The following is a 22,779-nucleotide window of genomic DNA, read 5'->3' on the forward strand; positions in this document are numbered from 1 at the left end:
TAGACTGTTCTGAAGGCTACATCTACTGCTTAATAAAGTCTGTTCTGTCTCAAGTGTGTATATGCGTTGGCCTTAACTGTATTTGTGTCATGTACCTGTTGTGTGTGTTTAGTATGTACGATGTCGAAAGATGACTTCTTGTTTAAATTCACTAAAAATCCTTGACGACTAGCAAAAGTATATCGAGAAATCATGTTATTTATTTGTGTAATAATTGTAGCAACGGATAATTAACAATGAAATGTTGAATTGTGATTTTAACTGCTGACAATTTAGAGCATTTGAGCCTTGAATGTACGTACGACGTGTCTATATTGCATAATTTTAGCTTGACTTCTTACTATAGGAATTTTAGACAGAGTGCAAATTTAAAAAAAAACACGAATTTTTCATTGAATTTCTTGGAAACACGTAATTTATGCTGATGAAGGAAAACTTTGTTTGTACAACATGAATTTAACAAGAAATCATCTGTGTGTCAGTCTGCAGCGTTACTGATTAATTATGTTAGTCTCGATGTGATGCATGTATCTGTCGCGTGTGTTGTTTTGGAAAAACTATTATTACTATTAAAGTCCGTACTGGCGTGTCGAGTTCCTTAGTTCTAGTCCGTCGAACACGTTCAAGTTGTGCTTCCTCGCGTACTCGTCGACGATCATCTTCCCTGCGGACAAGACTCTAACATAGGAAATTCGTATCGCTGGGCATTTCAGGAAACTGCACTTCTCGGATTCGCAATTTTTACAACTGGCAACACTGTTACGTATTTTAGGCATTCGTTTAATAGCTTATTTTTTTTTTTAGGCAAAGGTTCCTTTGCGTTAATTAGTAATTTAGATTTTTAGACAATTAAATTTTTCATGCATTCGATAAAGGAAGTTGAACATTGAAATAGTGCAGTCTCCTTATTGATTTTTAGTAAAAGAAAATATCCTGTTGTTTATTTCTTACCTTCGATAGATTTTGTTTGTTACTGAAAGGAAAGACCCAAACCTGTTCGGTTAATTTGGTACTTAAAGAAAATAGTTTAATCACTTTTCATCACAATCAGTTTAATCCCTGAAATACCAGATTAAGCATTCAGAATATTTTCATTACAGTGTTCTTTTTTTTCAATGAATTTTTTTACAGTGTTTCAAATGTCTTGCTGGCCAGAGAGACCAATGAGAAGAAGACAATGCCAAGAAAGACCAACAGAGGAGCGTGTAGTCCGCTTTAGATAAGTTGTTATTTCGCTATGGAGATCTATATGCACAACCAAATGCTTTACAACACAGAACTATTATATTCTCATGATCGAAAGCTTCATGTAAATTATTACATTCTATAAAAAAAATAGAGATAAAATATTCTCGCAAATCGAATTCATCAATAATCTTTGTGAATTTAGAGATAACAATTTAAAGAGGTCATTGAACTTGTATTTTTTTTTATATGTTCGCACACAAATGAGCATTCGGCTCGATAAATGAAGTAATTTAAAGGCCCAATTTAGTTGTCTTTTAGAGTAACTACTGATTTTTTGAGAAACGAATATGGCACAAGCATAATTATGTACTTTAATTGACTACCTACACTCTTCAAACAATCAGACAATATGAGAGTACTGAATGTTATAATTGGATTTTAATTGGAATAGATGCCATTCCGGAAAAATCTTCAGTGAAAGAATTTCGGTATCATTGAATCCACGCAGGATTTATGTAACATTTTTTTATTTTTATTTAACATCCTTTTAGTAATGGATAATAAATGAAACTAGAACGCTCAACAGCTGATTGACAAAGTTTGATTAAACACTAAGGTCTATTTAAATTCGGACTGATCTGTCATATATAAATTATTTTTAACACTGTAAAAAAATCCAAACAAATTCTATATGATTAATATATTGACCGTTGTTTAGTTTTTACTAGTTTATGCTGATAGAGTACTGATTCCGATAGTGGGAACATTTCAGAAATATTTCTAATACAAAAATATTTCCTTTGCAAATTCGATGAGCTGAAAAAACTCCTGGAACAATTGTCAAGTGTAAAGATATGCGAGCTCAGGTGATTTTGTTTTATTGGAACGAAGTTCCTTATCGCGCGTTGTGAAAGGGGGCTAGACGGAAAAAATTCTTACGAAAAGTTGTCACGACACTTTTTAGATCCGTCATTCTGACCAATCAACGTGTAGGCGCTTATCGCGTGACATTGCTCGTATCCGATTGGTCCGCGTAATGAGTACAGTTTTTCGAGATAGCGTTTCAACAATAGTAATTTAGTTCATAGTATTGTTTTTTTCTTCTTCATAATGCCGTAATTTATTATTATAACTTAAAAAAAAAATTACAATTCCTTCACTAATTAATCGAAAGGAACTTCGTTCCATCCGGGTGTCCCTTGACACCTCTGAAGTTTTTTTGTAATGTCAGATTGATTTAATCAGGAAAATCAACTAAGACGCTGTTTTTATTCATACAATACTTCAGTTGTATTCTTTAATTTAGTAACGAATGACTTCAATTGTGTAAGTACAAACTAAATAGCGTTCAATATATTTTTGTTCAAACTATCGCTTTGCAATTATGCTATATAGGGAACATGTAAACTTTTCCACAATTTTCTATTCCTAACATTTCATTGACACGTCATATACAATTGGACGAGAAACATTTCTACTTTTTTAATACTAGTGTGAAACTGACTGGTACTGTTCATGTAGAAAAACAAATACAATAACCGCGAACTCATCGCGGGCTTAAAGAACGTGGTAGAGTCGAGAAAAACTAAGCATATTTCATTGCAATAACAATAATGTTATTCTTTGACGTTATAAAACTCAACTTAATATCTATCATACTTATTGGTGTTTGTAACAGACGGACGCGCGGTTTGAAACTTTCGCTATCACATTCATTTGTATCTAGGATACTAAGACAAACTGATTTTAAAAAAAACGTAACGCCAAACATGTCGCACCCCGTGACGCACTAGTAATCCGACATTTAACGCTAATAGCTTCGACGACATACTACATACTGTACAATGACAAATTAGTTTTTTATTTACTTCATTGTAGGTGACATTTCTGCTTGTTGCCACTTGTCTAATAGAAAATTGTGGAATAGTGAATACACATCGCAAGCGCTTGCTCAGCACAAACTACAATAACGTAGAAAACGGACATCATCGTGCATAAGAACTAATAAAATTCATAATTTTCTTCTTTTTCGAACGAATTATAACCAAATAACAGTATTAAAAAAAATAGGCAATTAATCAATTTTTTCTGCTCAGACTTTCTGTATTTTCGTTTCGAACAAGATAAACTAATTATTTCACGTAATCAAAATATGTATATAGAAAAATTTACATTTGACAATTTGTAAACAAAATGTTCAAAATAGTGGTCATAAATTTATAGCAAACTAGTTGACCCGGCAGACTTCGTAGTGCCTCAATCGTTAAATAACTTTTGTACAAAATAAACTTAAAAGAAACAAAAGGAATCCGCCTGACGGGGGACACATCAAAAGAAAACAAAATTGTTATTCTCATTTAATTCCGAGCATTTTCATATTTATCTACCTTTTAAACCTTCTCTGGACTTCCGCAAATAATTCAAGACCAAAATTAGCCAAATCGGTCCAGCCGTTTTCGAGTTTTGGCGAGACTAACGGACAGCAATTCTTTTTTATATATAGCAAAAATAAGTTTTATTAAATGTTACATGTATTGGTGCATTATAAAAACGCGTTAAGTACTAGAGAAATAAACTCACGAACAATGTCCGTTTTCTAATCAACGCTACACTCGTATTTACACATTCGGTACCTTCGTAGATTTTCCTTGAAGCCTCATCCAAGTCGCTGCGGGCGTAGTTCATGATGACGAGCACAAGCGGCATCATCTCCCACGAGTAATGGAACTTCTCGAGGAGTCTGTGACAGTTCTCCACAAGCGTCTCCGAGGGGACGGCTGTAACAATAAATTAATACATTTTAATTACAACTACTGGTCCTCCGGTAGTCGGAATTCGTCTATAATTAATTGAAATAATAAGTTTGTACACTGCTATGATTTTATTGTAAAAGACATTATTATACTTCTATAATCACAGATTTCGCCAAGACTACACTTTACACAAATATTAATAAAAACAAACCATAATTATTCTGTTCTCAATTTGACGACAGTCTTTATGCAATAAGAAAAGTTTGACAATAAACAAATAGTATGCATGCGTAAAGGGAAGAAGTCGCCGCGGGCGCCGCGATCAGCGGCAGTGGTTATAACTTTACTGCCTGCCGCTGAGGCCAAGGGCATGACATATAATAATGTGATGGCCCGGGCGCGTGAAGCAATCAACCTGGACGAGATTGGGGCGGAGGAAGGCCTCCGCAGCAGGCAGACGGCCAATGGGGCCAAGCTGTTAGAATGTCCCGGTGCCGATAGTCCCGGCATCGCGGAGCGTCTGGCGGCGAAGCTCCGTATGGTCTTGCCTGAGGAGGAGGTGCGGGTGCACAGGCCGGTAAAAATGGCGGAATTAAGAGTGACCGGCCTGGACGACTGCACCACCAGGGATGAGGTGAGAGCAGCCGTCGCTACCCAGGGCAACTGTGCACCGGAGAATGTGACCGTGGGTGAGCTGCGCCGTGGTTATACCGGGGCCAGCTCAGTGTGGGTGCGTTGCCCGTTGGAGACGGCTGCCTCCCTGGCTGCTCCTCCGCCCGGGGGACCGTCGGGGAATCCAGGCAGGCTGCGCGTGGGCTGGATGGCGGCCCATGTGCGCCTGCTTGAACCACGCGCCTGGCGATGCCTCCGGTGCTTTAGCACCGGACACGGTCTCGCCAGGTGCACTAGCTCGGTTGACCGCAGCGGTCTGTGTTTCCGCTGCGGCCAGCCGGGCCATAAAGCGGCGTCCTGCGCGGCCGCCCCGCACTGCGCTTTGTGCGCTGCGGCCGGGCGCGGGGCTAACCACCGAGCGGGAGGAAAGGCGTGCCTCCCGTCCGGTGATAACACCGAACGCAACCGGCACCGGAAGTCAAAGCGCCGGCAGAAGAGAAAGTTGGCCAGAGGAGCACTGGCCAACGCTGTAATCCCCGCTGCGGCGCCGGTGCCGGAGGGTGGGGGCAGCGGTGAAGGGGAGGGAGCGATGGATGTGGTCCAACAGTAATGGACCGCACCTATCGCTTCCTCCAAGGAAACCTGAACCACTCCGCCAGAGCTCAGGACATGCTGTCTCAGAGTATGGCGGAGTGGTCTATAGATGTGGCTGTGGTCGCCGAGCCATATTTCGTTCCCCCGGCAAATGATTGCTGGTTCGGGGACGATGGCGGCCTGGCGGCCATAGCCATAAGAAGAGACGCGGCGATCCCCCCCCTGGCGATGGTGACCAGGGGCCAAGGGTTCGTCGCGGTGCAGTTGGAAGGGACCGTCGTGATCGGGGCGTACTTCTCTCCGAACAGGCCTACTGTCGAGTTCGGGCATTTCCTGGGCGGGATCGGGGCGATTGCTCGCCGCCTCGCTCCCCGTCCAGTGATTCTCGCGGGGGATCTCAACGCGAAGTCTGTCGCATGGGGCTCCCCCCGCTCGGACGCTCGTGGTAGGCTACTGGAGAGGTGGGCGAACGCGGCCGGCCTCTGTTTGTTGAATAGAGGTTCGGTTGCGACGTGCGTGCGGTGGCAGGGCGAGTCTATTGTGGACGTTACGTTCGCGAGTCCAGCCATCGCGCGCCGTATCTGCGACTGGAAGGTTTTGGAGGGGGCGGAGACGCTGTCAGATCACCGATATATTCGGTTTGATCTCTCCGCCCGCTCCACAGTCGCAGACGTCCACGGGGACCACCCCCGTAGTGCGTCTCGGTCATTCCCCAAGTGGGCACTGAAGCGCCTGAATAAGGAGCTCCTGATGGAAGCCTCTATAGTGGCGGCGTGGGCGCCCATGCGTCCACACCCGGTCGAGGTCGAGAGCGAGGCGGGGTGGTTCCGGGACACGATGCGTCGCATTTGTGATGCGTCGATGCCCCGGATCGGCCCTCGACTTCCTAATCGCCAGGCGTACTGGTGGTCGCCCGAAATTGCGCAACTCCGCGTGGAGTGCGTTCGGGCGAGGCGCGAGTGCGCCAGACATCGCCGCCGCCGCCTGCCGCGGCGCAACGATCCGGTTGCGTTCGCGGCAGCAGAGGCCCGGCTGCACGGCGCATTTCGCGTCGCGCAGAGGGCATTGCAGCTGGCCATCAGAAGAGCCAAGAACCAACACATGGAGGGTCTCTTGGAGACGCTGGATGAGGATCCGTGGGGGCGGCCCTATCATATGGTGCGCAATAAAATGCGCCCATGGGCCCCCCCGATCACGGAGCGTCTCCAGCCTCAGCAGCTGCGGGACATCGTCTCGGCGCTGTTCCCGCAGGAGCGGGAGGGATTTGTCGCTCCCGCTATGGACGCGCCGCCGGACTACGACGGCGAAGCCCCTGCTGAGGTGCCCCGTATAACGGGGGCGGAGCTCCGTGTGGCCGTTCGCAAAATGTGCGCGAAGGACACTGCACCCGGCCCGGATGGTGTCCATGGCCGGGTTTGGGCCTTGGCTCTTGGTGCCCTAGGGGACCGACTCTTGAGACTTTACAACTCCTGCCTCGAGTCGGGACGGTTTCCTTCATCGTGGAGGACGGGCAGACTCGTGCTGTTGAGAAAGGAGGGGCGCCCGGCGGATACTGCCGCCGGGTACCGTCCCATCGTGTTGCTGGATGAGGTGGGCAAGCTGCTGGAACGCATTCTGGCAGCCCGCATCATCCAGCATCTAGTCGGGGTGGGACCCGATCTGTCGGCGGAGCAGTATGGCTTCCGAGAGGGCCGCTCAACGGTAGACGCGATCCTTCGCGTGCGGGCCCTCTCGGAGGAGGCCGTCTCCAGGGGTGGGGTGGCTTTGGCGGTGTCGCTCGATATCGCCAATGCGTTTAACACCCTGCCCTGGTCCGTGATAGGGGGGGCGCTGGAACGACATAGAGTGCCCCCCTACCTTCGCCGGCTGGTGGGTTCCTACTTAGAGGACAGATCGGTCACGTGTACCGGACACGGTGGGATCCTGCACCGGTTCCCGGTCGTGCGCGGTGTTCCACAGGGGTCGGTGCTCGGCCCCCTTTTGTGGAATATCGGGTATGACTGGGTGCTGAGAGGTGCCCTCCTCCCGGGCCTGAGCGTTATCTGTTACGCAGACGACACGTTGGTCGTGGCCCGGGGGGGGAGTTTTGCTGAGTCTGCCCGTCTTGCTACGGCTGGGGTGGCGCATGTCGTCGGCAAAATTAGGAGATTGGGCCTCGACGTGGCGCTCAGTAAATCCGAGGCCATGTGGTTCCACAGGCCCCGGAGAGTGCCACCTGTCGATGCCCATATCGTGGTTGGAGGCGTCCATATCGGGGTCGGGGTGCAGTTGAAGTACCTCGGCCTCATTCTGGACAGTCGTTGGACCTTCCGTGCTCACTTTCAGAACCTGGTCCCTCGTTTGTTGGGGGTGGCCGGCGCGTTAAGCCGGCTTCTGCCCAACGTCGGGGGGCCTGACCAGGTGACGCGCCGTCTCTATACGGGGGTGGTGCGATCAATGGCCCTATACGGGGCGCCCGTGTGGGGCCAGTCCCTGGCCGTGGGGGTGGCGAAGCTGCTGCAACGGCCGCAACGCACCATCGCGGTCAGGGTCATCCGTGGTTATCGCACCATCTCCTTTGAGGCGGCGTGTGTACTGGCTGGGACGCCGCCTTGGGTTCTGGAAGCGGAGGCGCTCGCCGCTGACTATAAGTGGCGGGCTGACCTTCGTGCCCGGGGCGTGGCGCGTCCCAGCCCCAGTGTGGTCAGAGCGCGGAGGGGCCAATCTCGGCGGTCCGTGCTGGAGTCATGGTCCAGACGGCTGGCCGATCCTTCGGCTGGTCGTAGGACCGTCGAGGCGATTCGCCCGGTCCTTGTGGATTGGGTGAATCGTGACAGAGGACGCCTCACTTTCCGGCTCACGCAGGTGCTCACTGGGCATGGTTGTTTCGGTGAGTTCCTGCACCGGATCGGAGCCGAGCCGACGGCAGAGTGCCACCATTGTGGTTGCGACTTGGACACGGCAGAGCATACGCTCGTCGCCTGCCCCGCATGGGAGGGGTGGCGCCGTGTCCTCGTCGCAAAAATAGGAACCGACTTGTCGTTGCCGAGTGTTGTGGCATCGATGCTCGGCGACGACGAGTCGTGGAAGGCGATGCTCGACTTCTGCGAGTGCACCATCTCGCAGAAGGAGGCGGCGGGGCGCGTGAGAGACGCACAATCCCGCCGCCGTCGAGCGGGGGCCAGGGAGGCGGATCTCGCCCAAGCCCTGGCCCTCTAAGTGTTTCGGGTCCCCCTCACATGTCGGTCTGGGGACCGGCGAGGGGGGCCTAAGAAGACGACGTGCAAGCTGCTCTGCACGCGTTTTACGCAAGAGCATCCGGGTGATGGAAGGCCGGCTATCCTCGACCCATGCTGGTTCTGGCCCAGCGGGGTATTCCGTAGGGTAACCCACTCTAACCGGCGCCATCTAGGCGGGCTTCGGACAGTCTGCCGACCGAGAGGGCTGGTGGTCGTGGCGCCGACGACCGCCAGTCCGGCGTCCCGAGGGGGAGGGTGATGGGAGAGATGTGCTCCGCACTAAACACTTCACTTTCCCCCCTTTGCCTTTTCATGAGTTCTGTCTCATGCGAGGTTTGGACGTTGGTTGTTGAGCGACAGGAGGTTTTAGTCAGTTCGACTCTGACATACCCCGCCCAGTATCCCCAGAAAAGGGCGGAAGTCCGGCGATTTCCTCCTGACCAAAAAAAAAAAAAAAAAAAAAAATGCATGCGTGTGTGTGTCATGTTTTTATTTTTTATTTAATGTATTTTTTATAGATAATTAAAAAAATATTAACATTCTGCACTCCTTCTCTATATTCTCTTTATATAGAATATACGGAGGAATGTGAAATTTCCCACACATAAGTGTGGGAAATTTGATAAGTGCGTCCGCGCAATTTCGTAAAAAGGGGTACAAAGTTTTTTTTTGTTTCACGTCTTAATATATAGATACTGGCGCAAAAATAATCCAGGACAAAGTTATTAAAGGTTTTTTTAAATGATTGTTGGATTACTGATTGGCCCGGAGGCCTTTCCAGTTTCACCGGTACAGGTGAGTGAGCAAAGGCTCAGCCAAGAGGGGCGGGATTAGCTAACAGCTACCCGGGCGCCTCTAAAGGAAATCTAACAACTCATGAGTAGCTGCTTCGAAAATTAATCTACTACCGGACCGGAATCGCGACCCGCTGAGAAGATCCGGCGAGAAACTCAACGGGCTGATGCTTAGGTTAGGTTGCACGTCGAACTCTTTGTCGAGTGTGACTAGTACGGTAGTTATTAAAGGAGGCCACGACCCTCAGCATTGAGTATTATCAAAGAAAGGAGTTTGGCAAACATTTTTGACCATACCTTTAATTAAGATAATAAATACCCTAAACGTAGCCGGATACGAATACTCTATAATTGTATTGCTATATAATAATTGGAGGAGTAAAATTAATTTCTCAGTCGTTTCTTTGTATGTAGCTATCGTTTATACCTATATAAAATGTGCGTCATGGATTGTTGAATTAATTTATTTGAGAATATAGCATCTATGACTCTTATAGGGCAGGTATAGGTATACCTATGTATTCCTAAAAATAACTAAGAATTTCAATCAATTTCAAACATGTACTTAAGATTTTTTTAGTGATTCTTACAAACACAAATACATGACATATGTGAGAAATAATGTGTGTTTTTAAGACACAGAGCTTCGCGGGGCATACTCTTGTTTAAATTTGTCTCGAGAAATTTATAACAAGCTCACCGTCTTCATTTTCGCTGGAACAATCTAACCCACGTACACATACTCAGTCCATTAAACAATAAATTCTAATGTATATACAGTAAAGTGGTAATTGCCGAAGTTCTGTCACCACGTGCCTCTGACTTCCTCATAGTACGTGCCAGGACAGTTAGCATGAAATAATGTTGATACTTTATCACGTTTCGCTATAAACTCCAGAGCTTTTGTCGAACAGCCCGGTAGCGAAATATCAAATACTCGGGTGTGATAGTTTTGATGTTATTCCAAAACGATTTTTGGAACGAAGTTCCTTATCGCGCGTTGTGAAAGGGGGCTAGACGGAAAAAATTCTTACGAAAAGTTGTCACGACACTTTTTAGATCCGTCATTCTGACCAATCAACGTGTAGGCGCTTATCGCGTGACATTGCTCGTATCCGATTGGTCCGCGTAATGAGTACAGTTTCTCGAGATAGCGTTTCAACAATAGTAATTTAGTTCATAGTATTGTTTTTTTCTTCTTCATAATGCCGTAATTTATTATTATAACTTAAAAAAAAAATTACAATTCCTTCACTAATTAATCGAAAGGAACTTCGTTCCATCCGGGTGTCCCTTGACACCTCTGAAGTTTTTTTCAATGTTCAAATGGTGCTTCTATCACTCTAGATCTTATTTGATTCTCTGTTTCTACTACAATTAATCTCTATAACAAGTAACCTAAAATAAGACGTGTACAAAATTTTAAGTCGTCGTGGCCTAAAGGATAAGACGTCCGGCGCATTCGTATCTATTTAGCGATGCAACGGCGTTCGAATCCCGCTGGCAAGTGCCAATTTTTGTAATTAAATACGAACTTAACAAATGTTCACGATTAACTTCCACGGTGAAGGAATAACATCGTGTAATAAAAATAAAAAGCCCGCAAAATTATAATTTGCGTAATAAGTGGTGGTAGGTCCTCTTGTGAGTCCGCACGGGTAGATACCTACCACCACTCCGCCTATTTCTGCCGTGAAGCAGTAACGCGTATATCTCAAGGTGGGAGGCGGCATTTACGTTTCAGATGTCTATGGGCTCCGGTAATAAAATAAAAAATAAAAATAATAATTGTAAATGGTTGTTTCTTTTATTAAAAAGCTGAATATTGCGGCTTAAAGCGAAACGTCAGACTGTCTTGTAAGCCCTCTGTCTATATAAGTATTCTCCGTCTTTTTAGCGCAAGCTTCTCGTACATAGTTGCAGAATCTGATAAAACATTCCTAAAGGTCGAGTTCGGAGCGATGCATCCATCGAGATAAGAAATATTAGTATATAACGGTAACCGCCGCGTAGGCTTCATACTTTTGTGCAATTTTAACTGCACAACAAAAACTGTGCTTGTAGACTGAGTATAAGATCTTAATAAATAATAGTTTAAAAAAACTAACAAAATACGCTTTTGTAGAAATACCAACTAAAAAATATAAAATAAATTTTAATAAATTTGTATTAAAAATAGTCTAAGAAAAAATGATTTTATTGCAAAAAAGCGTAGGGCGCTTTTCAGGATATTACCAAATTAACCCTTCTACTCATATCTGTTCATAAAATATTTATAACTAGTGATACCATGCCCCCACGCTTTTTTTTACAATAAAATAATTATTTCTTACACTATTTTGAATTCAAATTTATTAAAATTTATTTTCTATTTTTTAGTTGGTATTTCTATAAAAGAGTATTTTGTTAGTTTTTTTAAACTATTATTTATTTTTCATTTTTAGTAGAATTTCATTTTTTTCATTATTATTATATTTCATTTTTTTTTTTATTTTGAATTTTCATCGGTCCTTTATAAGTATACCAAATTTCGAGTTAATCCAACGTTTTGAAGGGGGTCAAAATCATGTTCAAAGATTCCGTTACAAACATACATACGTCTGGAGCTAATAAAAGCGTATTAAAAAGGCAAAACATGCGTTGCCTCGAATCCCTTATCAATAACCATGTTACTGCACATGAAAAGACTTTATAAAACTAAATTCAATTAAGAATAGCTCCCCAAAGAATCAACCGGGTCAGGTAGCGCATCCGTAGAAGATTCTAGAAAGCTTTTCCGTCATCCATAAATTGGTGACAATCAAATAAATCCGATTGTAGAGAAGAGCTCGTATCGTTTGTAAAAGATTGTCTGTTGTTATGGGCGACCAAATTCAGACAGAACGTCGCAGTGCGCAAAGATGTTAGTCGTGAAATTGCTTATCGATATTTCGTAGCTAGCTTTTCAGTAGGCCGTGTGACATGTCTTTTCAATCAAACTAACCACTAGTCGAAATTCGACTTTAATTAATTAAAATTATAAATTCTATGGTTCTATTATCGATAATCACAGGTTTCGCCAAGACTGTACTTTAAAGAAATATTATTAAAGACAAACAATATTTAATCTATTCTCAATTTGCCTACAGACTATAAGCAATAAGAAAAGTTTGATGGTAGTGGGTGTGATGGGGTTTTTTCTTGATTTAATACACTTTATTATAACATACTTATTTAAAAAAAATAGTATTCTGCACTCCTTCTCTATATTCTCTATAAATGTGGGAAATTTCATACTCCTCCGTTGGCGCAATTTTCGTTAAAAGGTGTATGTACAAAGTTTTTGTTTCACCTATTAATATATAGATAATATATTCGCAAGTTATATCAATGGCTTTGTTGTGCACTGAAAGAACTGACAAATAATTAAACAAGAAAGAAAGCATCTATTAAAGCGAGCTTAACTCATGAAAGAGTTTTCTTTCGACAAAACCAAGGACAGAATAATTTTAAAAAATGGTAAAGTTTTTCAAATAAAATATAGGTTTGTACAATTCATTATATCTAAGATAACATATACAGTATAAGTAAATGATGCATAAATAAATATGCAAAAATCTAAATAAATAGGTTTTAATATATTTTCATTATTTTCAGTGACTTTACAGGCTTCAAGAGACGGACAAATTTAATTGTAATTGCGATACCTAACTCTTTTATTTATTATTTTTTTATAAGTTTTCTTTTTTTAACAATCACGCCACGTTTACTGGTCCCGTGATAAGTTCGTAAAGAACTTGTGTTACAGGTACCAGATAACGGATATAAATGTAAGATTTTTATTATACACATACATATATTTAATATACATCCATAACCCTGGAAAAGACATTTATATTTATCATACAAATATCTTCCCTTGGCGGGATTCGAACCCGCGACCCCCTTGTGTAGTGACCATGTCACTTACCGCTACACCAGACGGCCGTTTAAAGTATTTTTAATTCAAGTTATCTGTTTTGTACGCGTACATACATACGTACTTTGTAGGTATGTAACATTATTTATTTCATTTCAATTGACTATTCGATTATTATTTTTCTAGAATTGCGATACGTTGTCTACGGATATTCCGTGAGATTTTAGATCGTATATTTACTTAAACGTGCCAAGTGTTCGGTGCTATTGTTTACTAAACATTCAGTTCGCAGTTCGCATGTGATTTTCCGGCACCTATTAGTCCTCGTAAAACATTAAGTATCCTTTGTTTGCGGAGACAAAGTAAATAGGCGTGTCTAAAATCTACAACCACCTCTGAGCGAACAATCGATTTACGGCTTTGGACAGCTCGACCGTGTTAAAATGGCCGTTCGGAGGGGAAACGACGACCTTAGTTATGTGTTATTCAATGTTAGACGCTTTCGAAGTTGAATAAGTAATTGCAGATTGTGTAGGTACGGTGTTTCGGTTTTAATGAACCGGTGAAAGAATTGCGTCGCTAGGACTTATCACACAGTATCACTTCTGAAACATTGGTATTGGTATCATTTCGGTAAGCAGTGACTTGGCTCTGCCCCTGGCATTGCTGAAGTCCATGGGCGACGGCAACCACTCACCATCAGGTGGGCCGTGTGATCGTCTGCTTACAGTGGGCAGTAAAAAAAAAAGAATATATCACAAAATTATTTTTCTTATTATAAAAATCAGCAGCGGTTACCCGAGTGCATTAACATTTAAGCCCACTGAGTTTCTCGCCGGATCTTCTCAATGAGTCGCGATTCCGATCCGGTGGTATATTCGGCGAAGCACTGCTTTTGCTAGGGCTAGTGCAAGCAAATTCTCTCAGGTTGAGCCCCTGAGCTCACCTACCCGTCTGGGCGTAGCTAGAATAGCCCCTTGGACTACCAGCGAATAGATAGGGGAAAAAAACTAATACTACTGTTTACAGTCGAAGTCTCAATTGCTTTAAAACAAAACGTGTGATGTACGAATAAGGATCGATAATATTTGTTATTACTACATCGGGATTAATAAATACTTATTAATAGTTGTAACTTGGGGTGACTAAGGTCGCATGTTATTAAGTAATCGGATTATGTATGTATATTGAACGAAAGCGAACGGTTTAAGTAAGGAAACAAACGGAGACAAACACTCGGTCTTTTGGCCACAAAACAGAAGTCTCTGTATCATTCCACGCAGAGATTATTAAAAACTAATTATACCATAAAATATTTTATATTATAAACTAGCTAACCCGGCAGACTTCGTAGTGCCTCAATCGAGTAATAAAAGACGTAAGCTTTTGTATCAAATAAACTTAAAACAAAGAAATGGAATCCGACGGGGAACACATCAAAGGAAAAACAAAATTGTTGTTTTTTAGTTAATTCCGAGCATTTTCATATTTATCTACCTTTTAAACCTTCTGGACTTCCACAAATAATTCAAGACCAAAATTAGTCAAATCGGTACAGCCGTTCTCGAGTTTTAGCGAGACTAACGAACAGCAATTTATTTTTATATACCTATATAGATTTTGTTTATGTTAATATTAGGTACTTTCATATAATACCGCTTTATGAAATTCAAACAAGATGTCGGCGATACCTACTATAACACAATATATTGAAAATCTATCAACAGTTATCATCTCCCGTAATACAAACAAAACACACACGGTTCAAGTACCTACCTATTGTTTAATGTCGTTAAAATCATTTTTTACTGACGATTATCATCTACCACCGTATAATTATGAAATATGACATCCGTAAATGTCATTTGAATTTCCTTAGCCTTTTAAATTTTATGTTTACTTAATAAACTATATATTTTTCCTGAAATGTTATTCTAATATTTATAACATTATTAGGCGTACAAAATATAAATATATTAGAATTAAAATATTCAGATAGATTTATGTCACTGCTTTAAAAAAAAATTTGTAGGAGCTTAATTTCCCAAGATTTAGGTACACTTACATGTCGCAACTCGACTAAATAATGAAAAAAACAACTTTAATGCATTTACATTACATTACACTAAAAATGATACGTATTTTTTATTTTTTGCTGACACGGTGGTGCAATAGTTAGGGCGCCCGACTGTTACGTCAAGGGTCGTGGGTTCGATTTCCACATCGGGCAAACAAATGAAAACAAAAAAAAACAGATGAACGGGCATTTTTCCTCGTTGTCTTCTATATATGTATATATTTAAAGGTATATAAGTATGTTTATCAGTCTCTGCCACTTATAACACAGGGAATCCTAAATTGAGGCAGAATAACCGTTTTTATTTTTTATTCACTTCTATCATCATTAAGTCACATCACTATTACTGGTGGTAGGACCTCTTATGAGTCCGCACGGGTAGGTACCACCCCCTGCCTATTTCTGCCGTGAAGCAGTAATGCGTTTCGGTTTGAAGGGTGGGGCAGCCGTTGTAACTATACTTGAGATCTTAGAACTTATATCTCAAGGTGGGTGGCGCATTTACGTTCTAGATGTCTATGGGCTCCAGTAACCACTTAACACCAGGTGGGCTGTGAGCTCGTCCACCCATCTAAGCAATAAAAAAAAAACATCAGCGCTTAATCAACTCACCGAGCTTTTACGATTCGCTAATATCGAAACGGGCAACGCCGCGGACAAAACAACTGGTTGTTTAATTTAAACTTTGTCCATTACATCAACAAACATTTACTAGGTACCTACCTACGTGCACATTTTTACGACCGCTGTAAATTTTACAAGATTAAATTACATTTTGTAAATTAATTACCCAGTAAAATACATTAGCGGTTTTATGTTTTACGTTTCTAACCTATGACTCCGCGTGAGTCAAGTGCACCTACATAAAGGATGCAAAGAAATGATTCGTCTTTGCTAAACTTTAGCCTCAGTTTCTTAGCAAAATAAAATAAAACTAATTGATCGATACCCACTACATATATAGGTAAGTTAATTAACCTACAATTTTCGTACTAAAAATATAAATTTTCATACCAGTTGTATTTTCTTAATCGACATCTATACTAATATTATAAAGGTGAAGAGTTTGTTTGTTTGAACGCGCTAATCTCAAGAGCTACTGATCCGATTTGAAAAATTCTTTCAGTGTTGATAGCCCATTTATTGAGGAAGGCTATAGGCTATATATAACATCACGGTAAGACCAAGACAAGTGGAGCACCAATAAAGAATGTTTCAAAATAGGGGTTTAAATAGCTCCTTAACATTCTATAATTCTATAATATTTTCACTTTCTACGTAAATGAAGTGGGGGGTAAAATTTAACGTTACACCAAAGTGACTATTCCACGCGGACGGAGTCGCGGGCAAAAGCTAGTATTATTATATTTTTACTAGCGGACCCGACAGACGTTGTCCTGCAAAAATTCATTCAAGTCGATCCAGCCGTTTAGTTGTAGTATAGATTAATAACCTAGATACCGACTGCAGCGCCATCTGCCGAGCTGATTTGTGAATCTACACCATCCAGGGTGCCAGTGCCATAAACGCATACAAAAAAATCATTCAAATCGGTCCAGCCGTTTAGGAGGAATTCAGTGACAAACACACGCACAGAAGAAATATATATATAAAGATTGAAGACACGAAGACGTTCATAACAATACGTACCTATATGGTAATATTCGAAAAATAAAACCACGAACTTTTTGTTTTCGAACGAATATATAGGTATGCATAGTCCATAAATTTTACAGATCGTAAATACCTAGGCTGTCAACTGCCAAAGCATACTTGAATTACGTTCAAACATCTGCACTGTCCTTTAAGATTATACCGAGACAATGAGCAAGAAATATACGAACAAATAGCTGTTAACAAAACGTCCGGTTACCTGGACTAGCGTTTTGAGAAATCGTTAAGCCGTTAACCTCGCGTAATAAACGTTATAATCGAACGATTCATCAGTTTGTACGTGTTCGGTACAACCGCACCGGCGTCCAATCGCGACTGCCCGCCCCGCCTACCGCATTCGCTATTGGCCGTCGAGCCAACTTTGAATATAGAACCGCTTTTTTTCTTCTCTCTAACGCCTACGTAAGTTCGGCCGGGACGGTGCGATTCATTGAGTCACGTGAAAAACTACAGTCGTGCATCGGAACGTTTCCTTTATTTTTATATTTTAAATTTCGAATTTTACCTATTCCATATTCTTATTGGGTTAGTAATGTGGATCAAGAATCTTGTGTTATATTTATTTGTTAATCAAATTCACCTTTTTTTTTTCTTCTAAATTCAAACTATAGTCATCGGAACGTTTACTTTATTTTTATTTTTTAAATTTCGAATTTTACCCGTTCCATATTCTTATTGGGTTAGTAATGTGGATCAAGAATCTTGTGTTATATTTAATTTTATTTGTTATTCAAATTCACCTCGTTTTTTTTTTTTTAATTCAAAATAAGGATAAGTGAATAACGAATTCTCAGGTCCAGTTCGTTCTATGATAATTATTTATGTATTTATATTCTTAGCAACAGAGAAAACGTTCATAATATTATACCTAGGGTTTGAATTATCTGAATACGATTGCTCTAGAAGTCTAGAATCTCGGTTATGGAATTTTGTGTCCTACGTAAGTGTTCATTTATGGCGTTTTTATTGCACTTATACTTTGTTAATTAAACAAACAATGTCGTCTTGTCGTGTTCGCGTGTTATCGGAATTATCGTTGTGACTCGCTCTTTAGCCGAGAACTAAGATGATTGATGGCACATTGAAGTTCTAATGGGACTGACGTGCCCAAGAATAAGTCTAGTCAGAGCTGTGAACATCAAACTTAATGACATAATGATGAGTGAATGATTATTCATGATTATGTTCTTAAGTAAGCACGGAGAAACTGACCGGTGTTTAATACAGTACCAGTAAAGACAATAATAATCTATTGTTAGATGCGATTTTTTATACAAAATATGTAACTTTGTCGTCACCACCTCATGTTCTTTTTGCATATTGAAATTCCGCCGCGTGTGGAAGCTCTGTTGGTTTGACGCTCTGTGTTTTTTGTAAGCCCGTTCCATTTTACTCTTTGATTGATTCCATGAGTGATTGATTCCATTCATTATTTAATTATCATAAAATTGTACTTAGAGCATACGATGTGAAGGTAAATAAATCTCATTGTTAAAGATCGTTACTTAAGATCCTCCTTGGGAGGTAATTGCTATTTTAATAATATTTCACTTTTTGGTTCGCAAAAATATAGCAATAGATTTAATTTCTAATAAGCATAATAAGGGTGATATAAGAACTGCATTATTTTTTATTAATAATGGGAGACTATCTAAACGGTCATCTGTCCCCAACTAAGAGTTCTTGTACATAGGTTTTGATATACTAGATACATATTATAAATATATGCACATATACTTAGTCTGGCCATAAATACTGTTACAAAGGAAAACAAAAAATATTCTATGGCAAATAACATTTATTACTTTTACAGTGTCTTAGTTTAATACATAAATATAAAAAAGTTTAAAGTATAAAAGCTTATTCGAAGTGGTCTCCATTGGTTGCAATACAGTCCTTTAAACGTTGAGGCCAGTTATCAATAGAAGCACGCACTCTTTCCATGGGAAAAATTTTCACTGCCAATCGTACGGATTGTTTTAGGGACTCCAAATTATCATGGCGCTTAGAGCAAGCCCTACTCTCTAAAACTGACCATAAATCATAATCCAGCGGATTAAGATCGGGACTAGACGACGGCTAGTCTTCAGCTCTGATGAAGTCCAAAACGTTCGTTTCCAACCAAGACTGCGTAGACCTAGCTTTATGACCTGGAGCCGAGTTTTGCTGGAAGGACTATTCTTGATTATTGAACATGGTGTTGTTAAGAGGCTTCACTACCTTCTCAAGAATGGTATCTTGATACACTTGTGCCGATGTTTTGATACCTTTTTCACAAAAGTATGGCCCAGTCACTCCTTCATAGCTAAATACCCCATCAAACCATCACTGAAGTCGGATAGTGTCCACGTTGCACTCTCGTCGACTAATTGGGAAGCTTCCTTAGAGCTTTGAGCATAAATACGGTCATTTTTTTGTTAAAATGTTGCTCAATTGTAAAAAAATTCTCATCCATAAACAAAAAAATTCTATGACCTCTCTTTGCGTACCGCTTCAGTAGTTGTTTCGATTTTACTACCCTATTCTCTTTTAAATTATCAGTTAAGAAATGACCAGTACGTCTCTTATAGGCTGCAAGTCCTAAGTCATCTTTTAAAATACGCGACATGGTTCTAGGTGCTATCTTCATCTCCCGAGATAAAAACTTTTGCTTTCTAAATACTAAATGGTCACTGGAGCCCATAGACATCTACAGCACCATCCACCTTGAGATATAAGTCCTAAGGTCTCAGTATAGTTCCTACAAGTATAGTTACTTTCGTACATACATTTTTAAACCACAACATGTTTTTTTGTTTTTTTTTTACACGCCACGTTAACTGGTCCCGTGATAAGTTCGTAAAGAACTTGTGCTACAGGTACCAGATAACAGATATAAATATAAGATTTTTATTATACACATACACATATTTAATATACATCCATAACCCTGGAAAAGACATTTATATTTATCATACAAATATCTTCCCTTGGCGGGATTCGAACCCGCGACCCCCTTGTGTAGTGACCATGTCACTTACCACTACACCAGACGGCCGTTTACATATTATATAATATTTCTTGTTGGCACACGATACGGCGAGAACGTCGCGGAAGTTTATTAATATTCGTATATTGTCGGTCAATATCTTATCGGCGTCGACTTCCTGTGTAGTGTGGCCAGAGTCACGCGCGGCGGCCGTAAGGGACAATGTTACGTTACCGCTAAACGATTGTTGGCAACAATAGCTCTTTGTGACCGGCGAGCGATATGGCACCGGACGCTGCGCTCTGTGCGTCGTTTGTTATAGCGAATTCATCAAGTGCTGCATTCAGCTGCACAATTCGGGAATACTAAAAACGCTTTGACCACGAGGAGAGATGGAATTGTTCATTGGGTCAGAATTTCCACTGAAAAAGTCTCAGTAAATAGGATAATAGGATTAATAGTAGGACTTCTTGCGAGTCAGCACGGGTAGATACCACCACCCTGCCTATTTCTGCCGTGAAGCAGTAATGCGCTTCGGTTTGAACGATGGGGCAGCCAAAATTCAAATTCAAATTCAAAATTTTAAGTCGTCGTGGCCTAAAGGATAAGACGTCCGGTGCGTTCGTATCGAGCGATGCACCGGTGTTCGAATCCCGCTGGCGGGTACCAATTTTTCTAATGAAATACGTACTCAACAAATGTTCACGATTGACTTCCACGGTGAAGGAATAACATCGTGCAATAAAAATCAAACCCGCAAACTTATAATTTGCGTAATTACTGGTGGTAGGACCTCTTGTGAGTCCGCACGGGTAGGTACCACCGCCCTGCCTATTTCTGCCGTGAAGCAGTAATGCGTTTCGGTTTGAAGGGTGGGGCAGCCGTCGTGACTATACTGAGAACTGTATCTCAAGGTGTGTGGCGCATTTACGTTGTAGATGTCTATGGGCTCCAGTAACCACTTAACACCAGGTGGGCTGTGAGCTCGTCCACAAATCTAAGCAATAAAAAAAAAAAAAAAACATTTATTTCAACTTAGATGTCATTATAACGCACTTGTTGAATGTCAAAATATAAATAACCATGTTAACTCTACCACAGCCGTTGTAACTATACTGAGACCTTAGAACTTATATCTCAAGGTGGGTGGCGCATTTACGTTGTGGATGTCTATGGGCTCCAGTAACCACTTAACACCAGGTGGGCTGTGAGCTCGTCCACCCATCTAAGCAAAAAAGAAGAAAAAAAATATGTCATATAACAGGAGTTGGCATGTTGGCCTCAACGTAAACAGTATTTGAATTCGGTTACAGTAGGTATACCCAATATCGAATGTGCAAAACCTTCACCGTACTCTTATTGGTTTTGAGGTCGTGACTTCTTTGTGTAAGTATCTATCTATGCCTAGTCCAGCCGTAAGTTCTGTTTTTATTGCTCAGATGTGTGGACGAGCTCACAGCCCACCTGGTATTGTGGTTACTGGAGCCCATAGACGTCTACAACGTAAATGCGCCACCCACCTTGAGATATAAGTTCTAAAGTCTCAATACAGTTACAACAGCTGCCCCACCCTTCAAACCGCAAGGCATTATTGCTTCAGGGCAGAAATAGGCGGGGTGGTGGTACCTACCCGTGCGGGCTCACAAGAGGTCCTACCACCAGTAAACCCAATTTGGCTCTGTTCTTTGGTAGGTATGTGCACTTAAAACTTCAGCAAACATTTCTTTTTACGAAAGAGCATTATCTTTTAACATAAAAATTATCGTGAGCATGTGTAAACTATTCTATGAGCGACAATAAAAAAGGCGTGACTGCACGACATTCAAGATGGCGGACTAATTAAAAAATTGATTGCATGTTATTCCTTCATCACGACCTCCATTCGTGTCGCAGTTAAATACATTATGTAGTTTATGGCTGACAAACATATGCTCGTCGACTCTGTAAGTTTTTTATTGTTAGTTTTATTTTTATTAACCCCATAATTTATAAACGCGTGTACGTTTGTATACGTTTCAATTACTTATTCTTAAATAAGAATTAATCGTTATAATGTTAAACAAAATGTCTAAGGATGTCTCCAATTTACTGCGTAATATGGATAGGGTTTATATAATTATCCATAGTATGAATATGTAAGATATTTTTTTTTAGTAAGTATGGGTACGTTACTTGTGATTACCTTCTATTAAAAATAAAAAAAAATAAAAAACTCCATTTGAATTTGGAACCTGTCAGTCTCTTAGGAAAATTTTTGTTTGCACATTTTGGCGCCAATTACGCACAGAACATTGTGTTATTATAGAGAACGAAGGTTCCATGATATTAGCATTACAGAAAGTACGCATGGAGCCAAGTGACATTTTTTAACTCAAAAATCGCTTGGTGTAAGTCGAATGTTTGTGTTGATAGATGGCTGATGATGGATATAATAAAATCTCCTTTGTTTAACAGAAAAAATTAGGCTTAGTAAGAGTCTAGTCTAAGAAAAGATCTAGTTGAAATACTAAAAAACTGTCCCACTAAAGAACCATATTGCGCATTTTGAAAGGTCACTTGACTATATAACGCAAACATATCTAGGGTGCTCGTGTGTGTAAATAAAACACCTACCTACCGTGTTTCTATAAAAGCGCCGTTAAGTTCTTCCATTTAAATATTTTTTATTACCCGAAAAGCTCAGACCATTATTAAAATTAATTTCGAAGAAGGTAGATAATTTTGTAAGTTTTTTGTTTTCTCATGATAATTTATTATTTTATAAATATTATAATTACTGTATTTTAGAAAACGATTTGTGTTCTAAATATTTGATATATAAGTCATTCAAGCAATTCAATTAATGATGTATTTTTTTTCCAAATCATATTCTAATGCAATTGTGATTGTTATTGGAACAAAGTTCCTTACGGCAGGCTTGGAGGGAATAGGGATTTTGCTGCGCGACCGAACTGAAAAAAAATGTGATAGTAAAACCGTAAGAAAAAGTCCGTGGAATAAAAC

General features: G+C 41.0%; 1 protein-coding gene across 13 annotated transcripts in view; it reads right to left on the minus strand.

Moving 5' to 3' along the window:
* Positions 1 to 22,779, minus strand: part of Dsx (doublesex) — a 203,764-nt gene that overhangs the window by 123,428 nt on the left and 57,557 nt on the right. For 6 of the 13 annotated variants that reach the window (XM_012688769.4, XM_012688778.4, XM_038020188.2 and 3 more), the window contains 2 exon segments: positions 3,822 to 3,965; positions 583 to 664 (listed from right to left, as the gene is read on the minus strand). In XM_012688769.4, the coding sequence (XP_012544223.1) occupies positions 583 to 664; positions 3,822 to 3,965 (226 nt within the window). 13 annotated transcript variants of the gene reach the window in all.

This window comes from Bombyx mori, chromosome 25 (assembly GCF_030269925.1).
Source record: "Bombyx mori chromosome 25, ASM3026992v2".
In the NCBI taxonomy this organism is placed as follows: domain Eukaryota; kingdom Metazoa; phylum Arthropoda; class Insecta; order Lepidoptera; family Bombycidae; genus Bombyx; species Bombyx mori.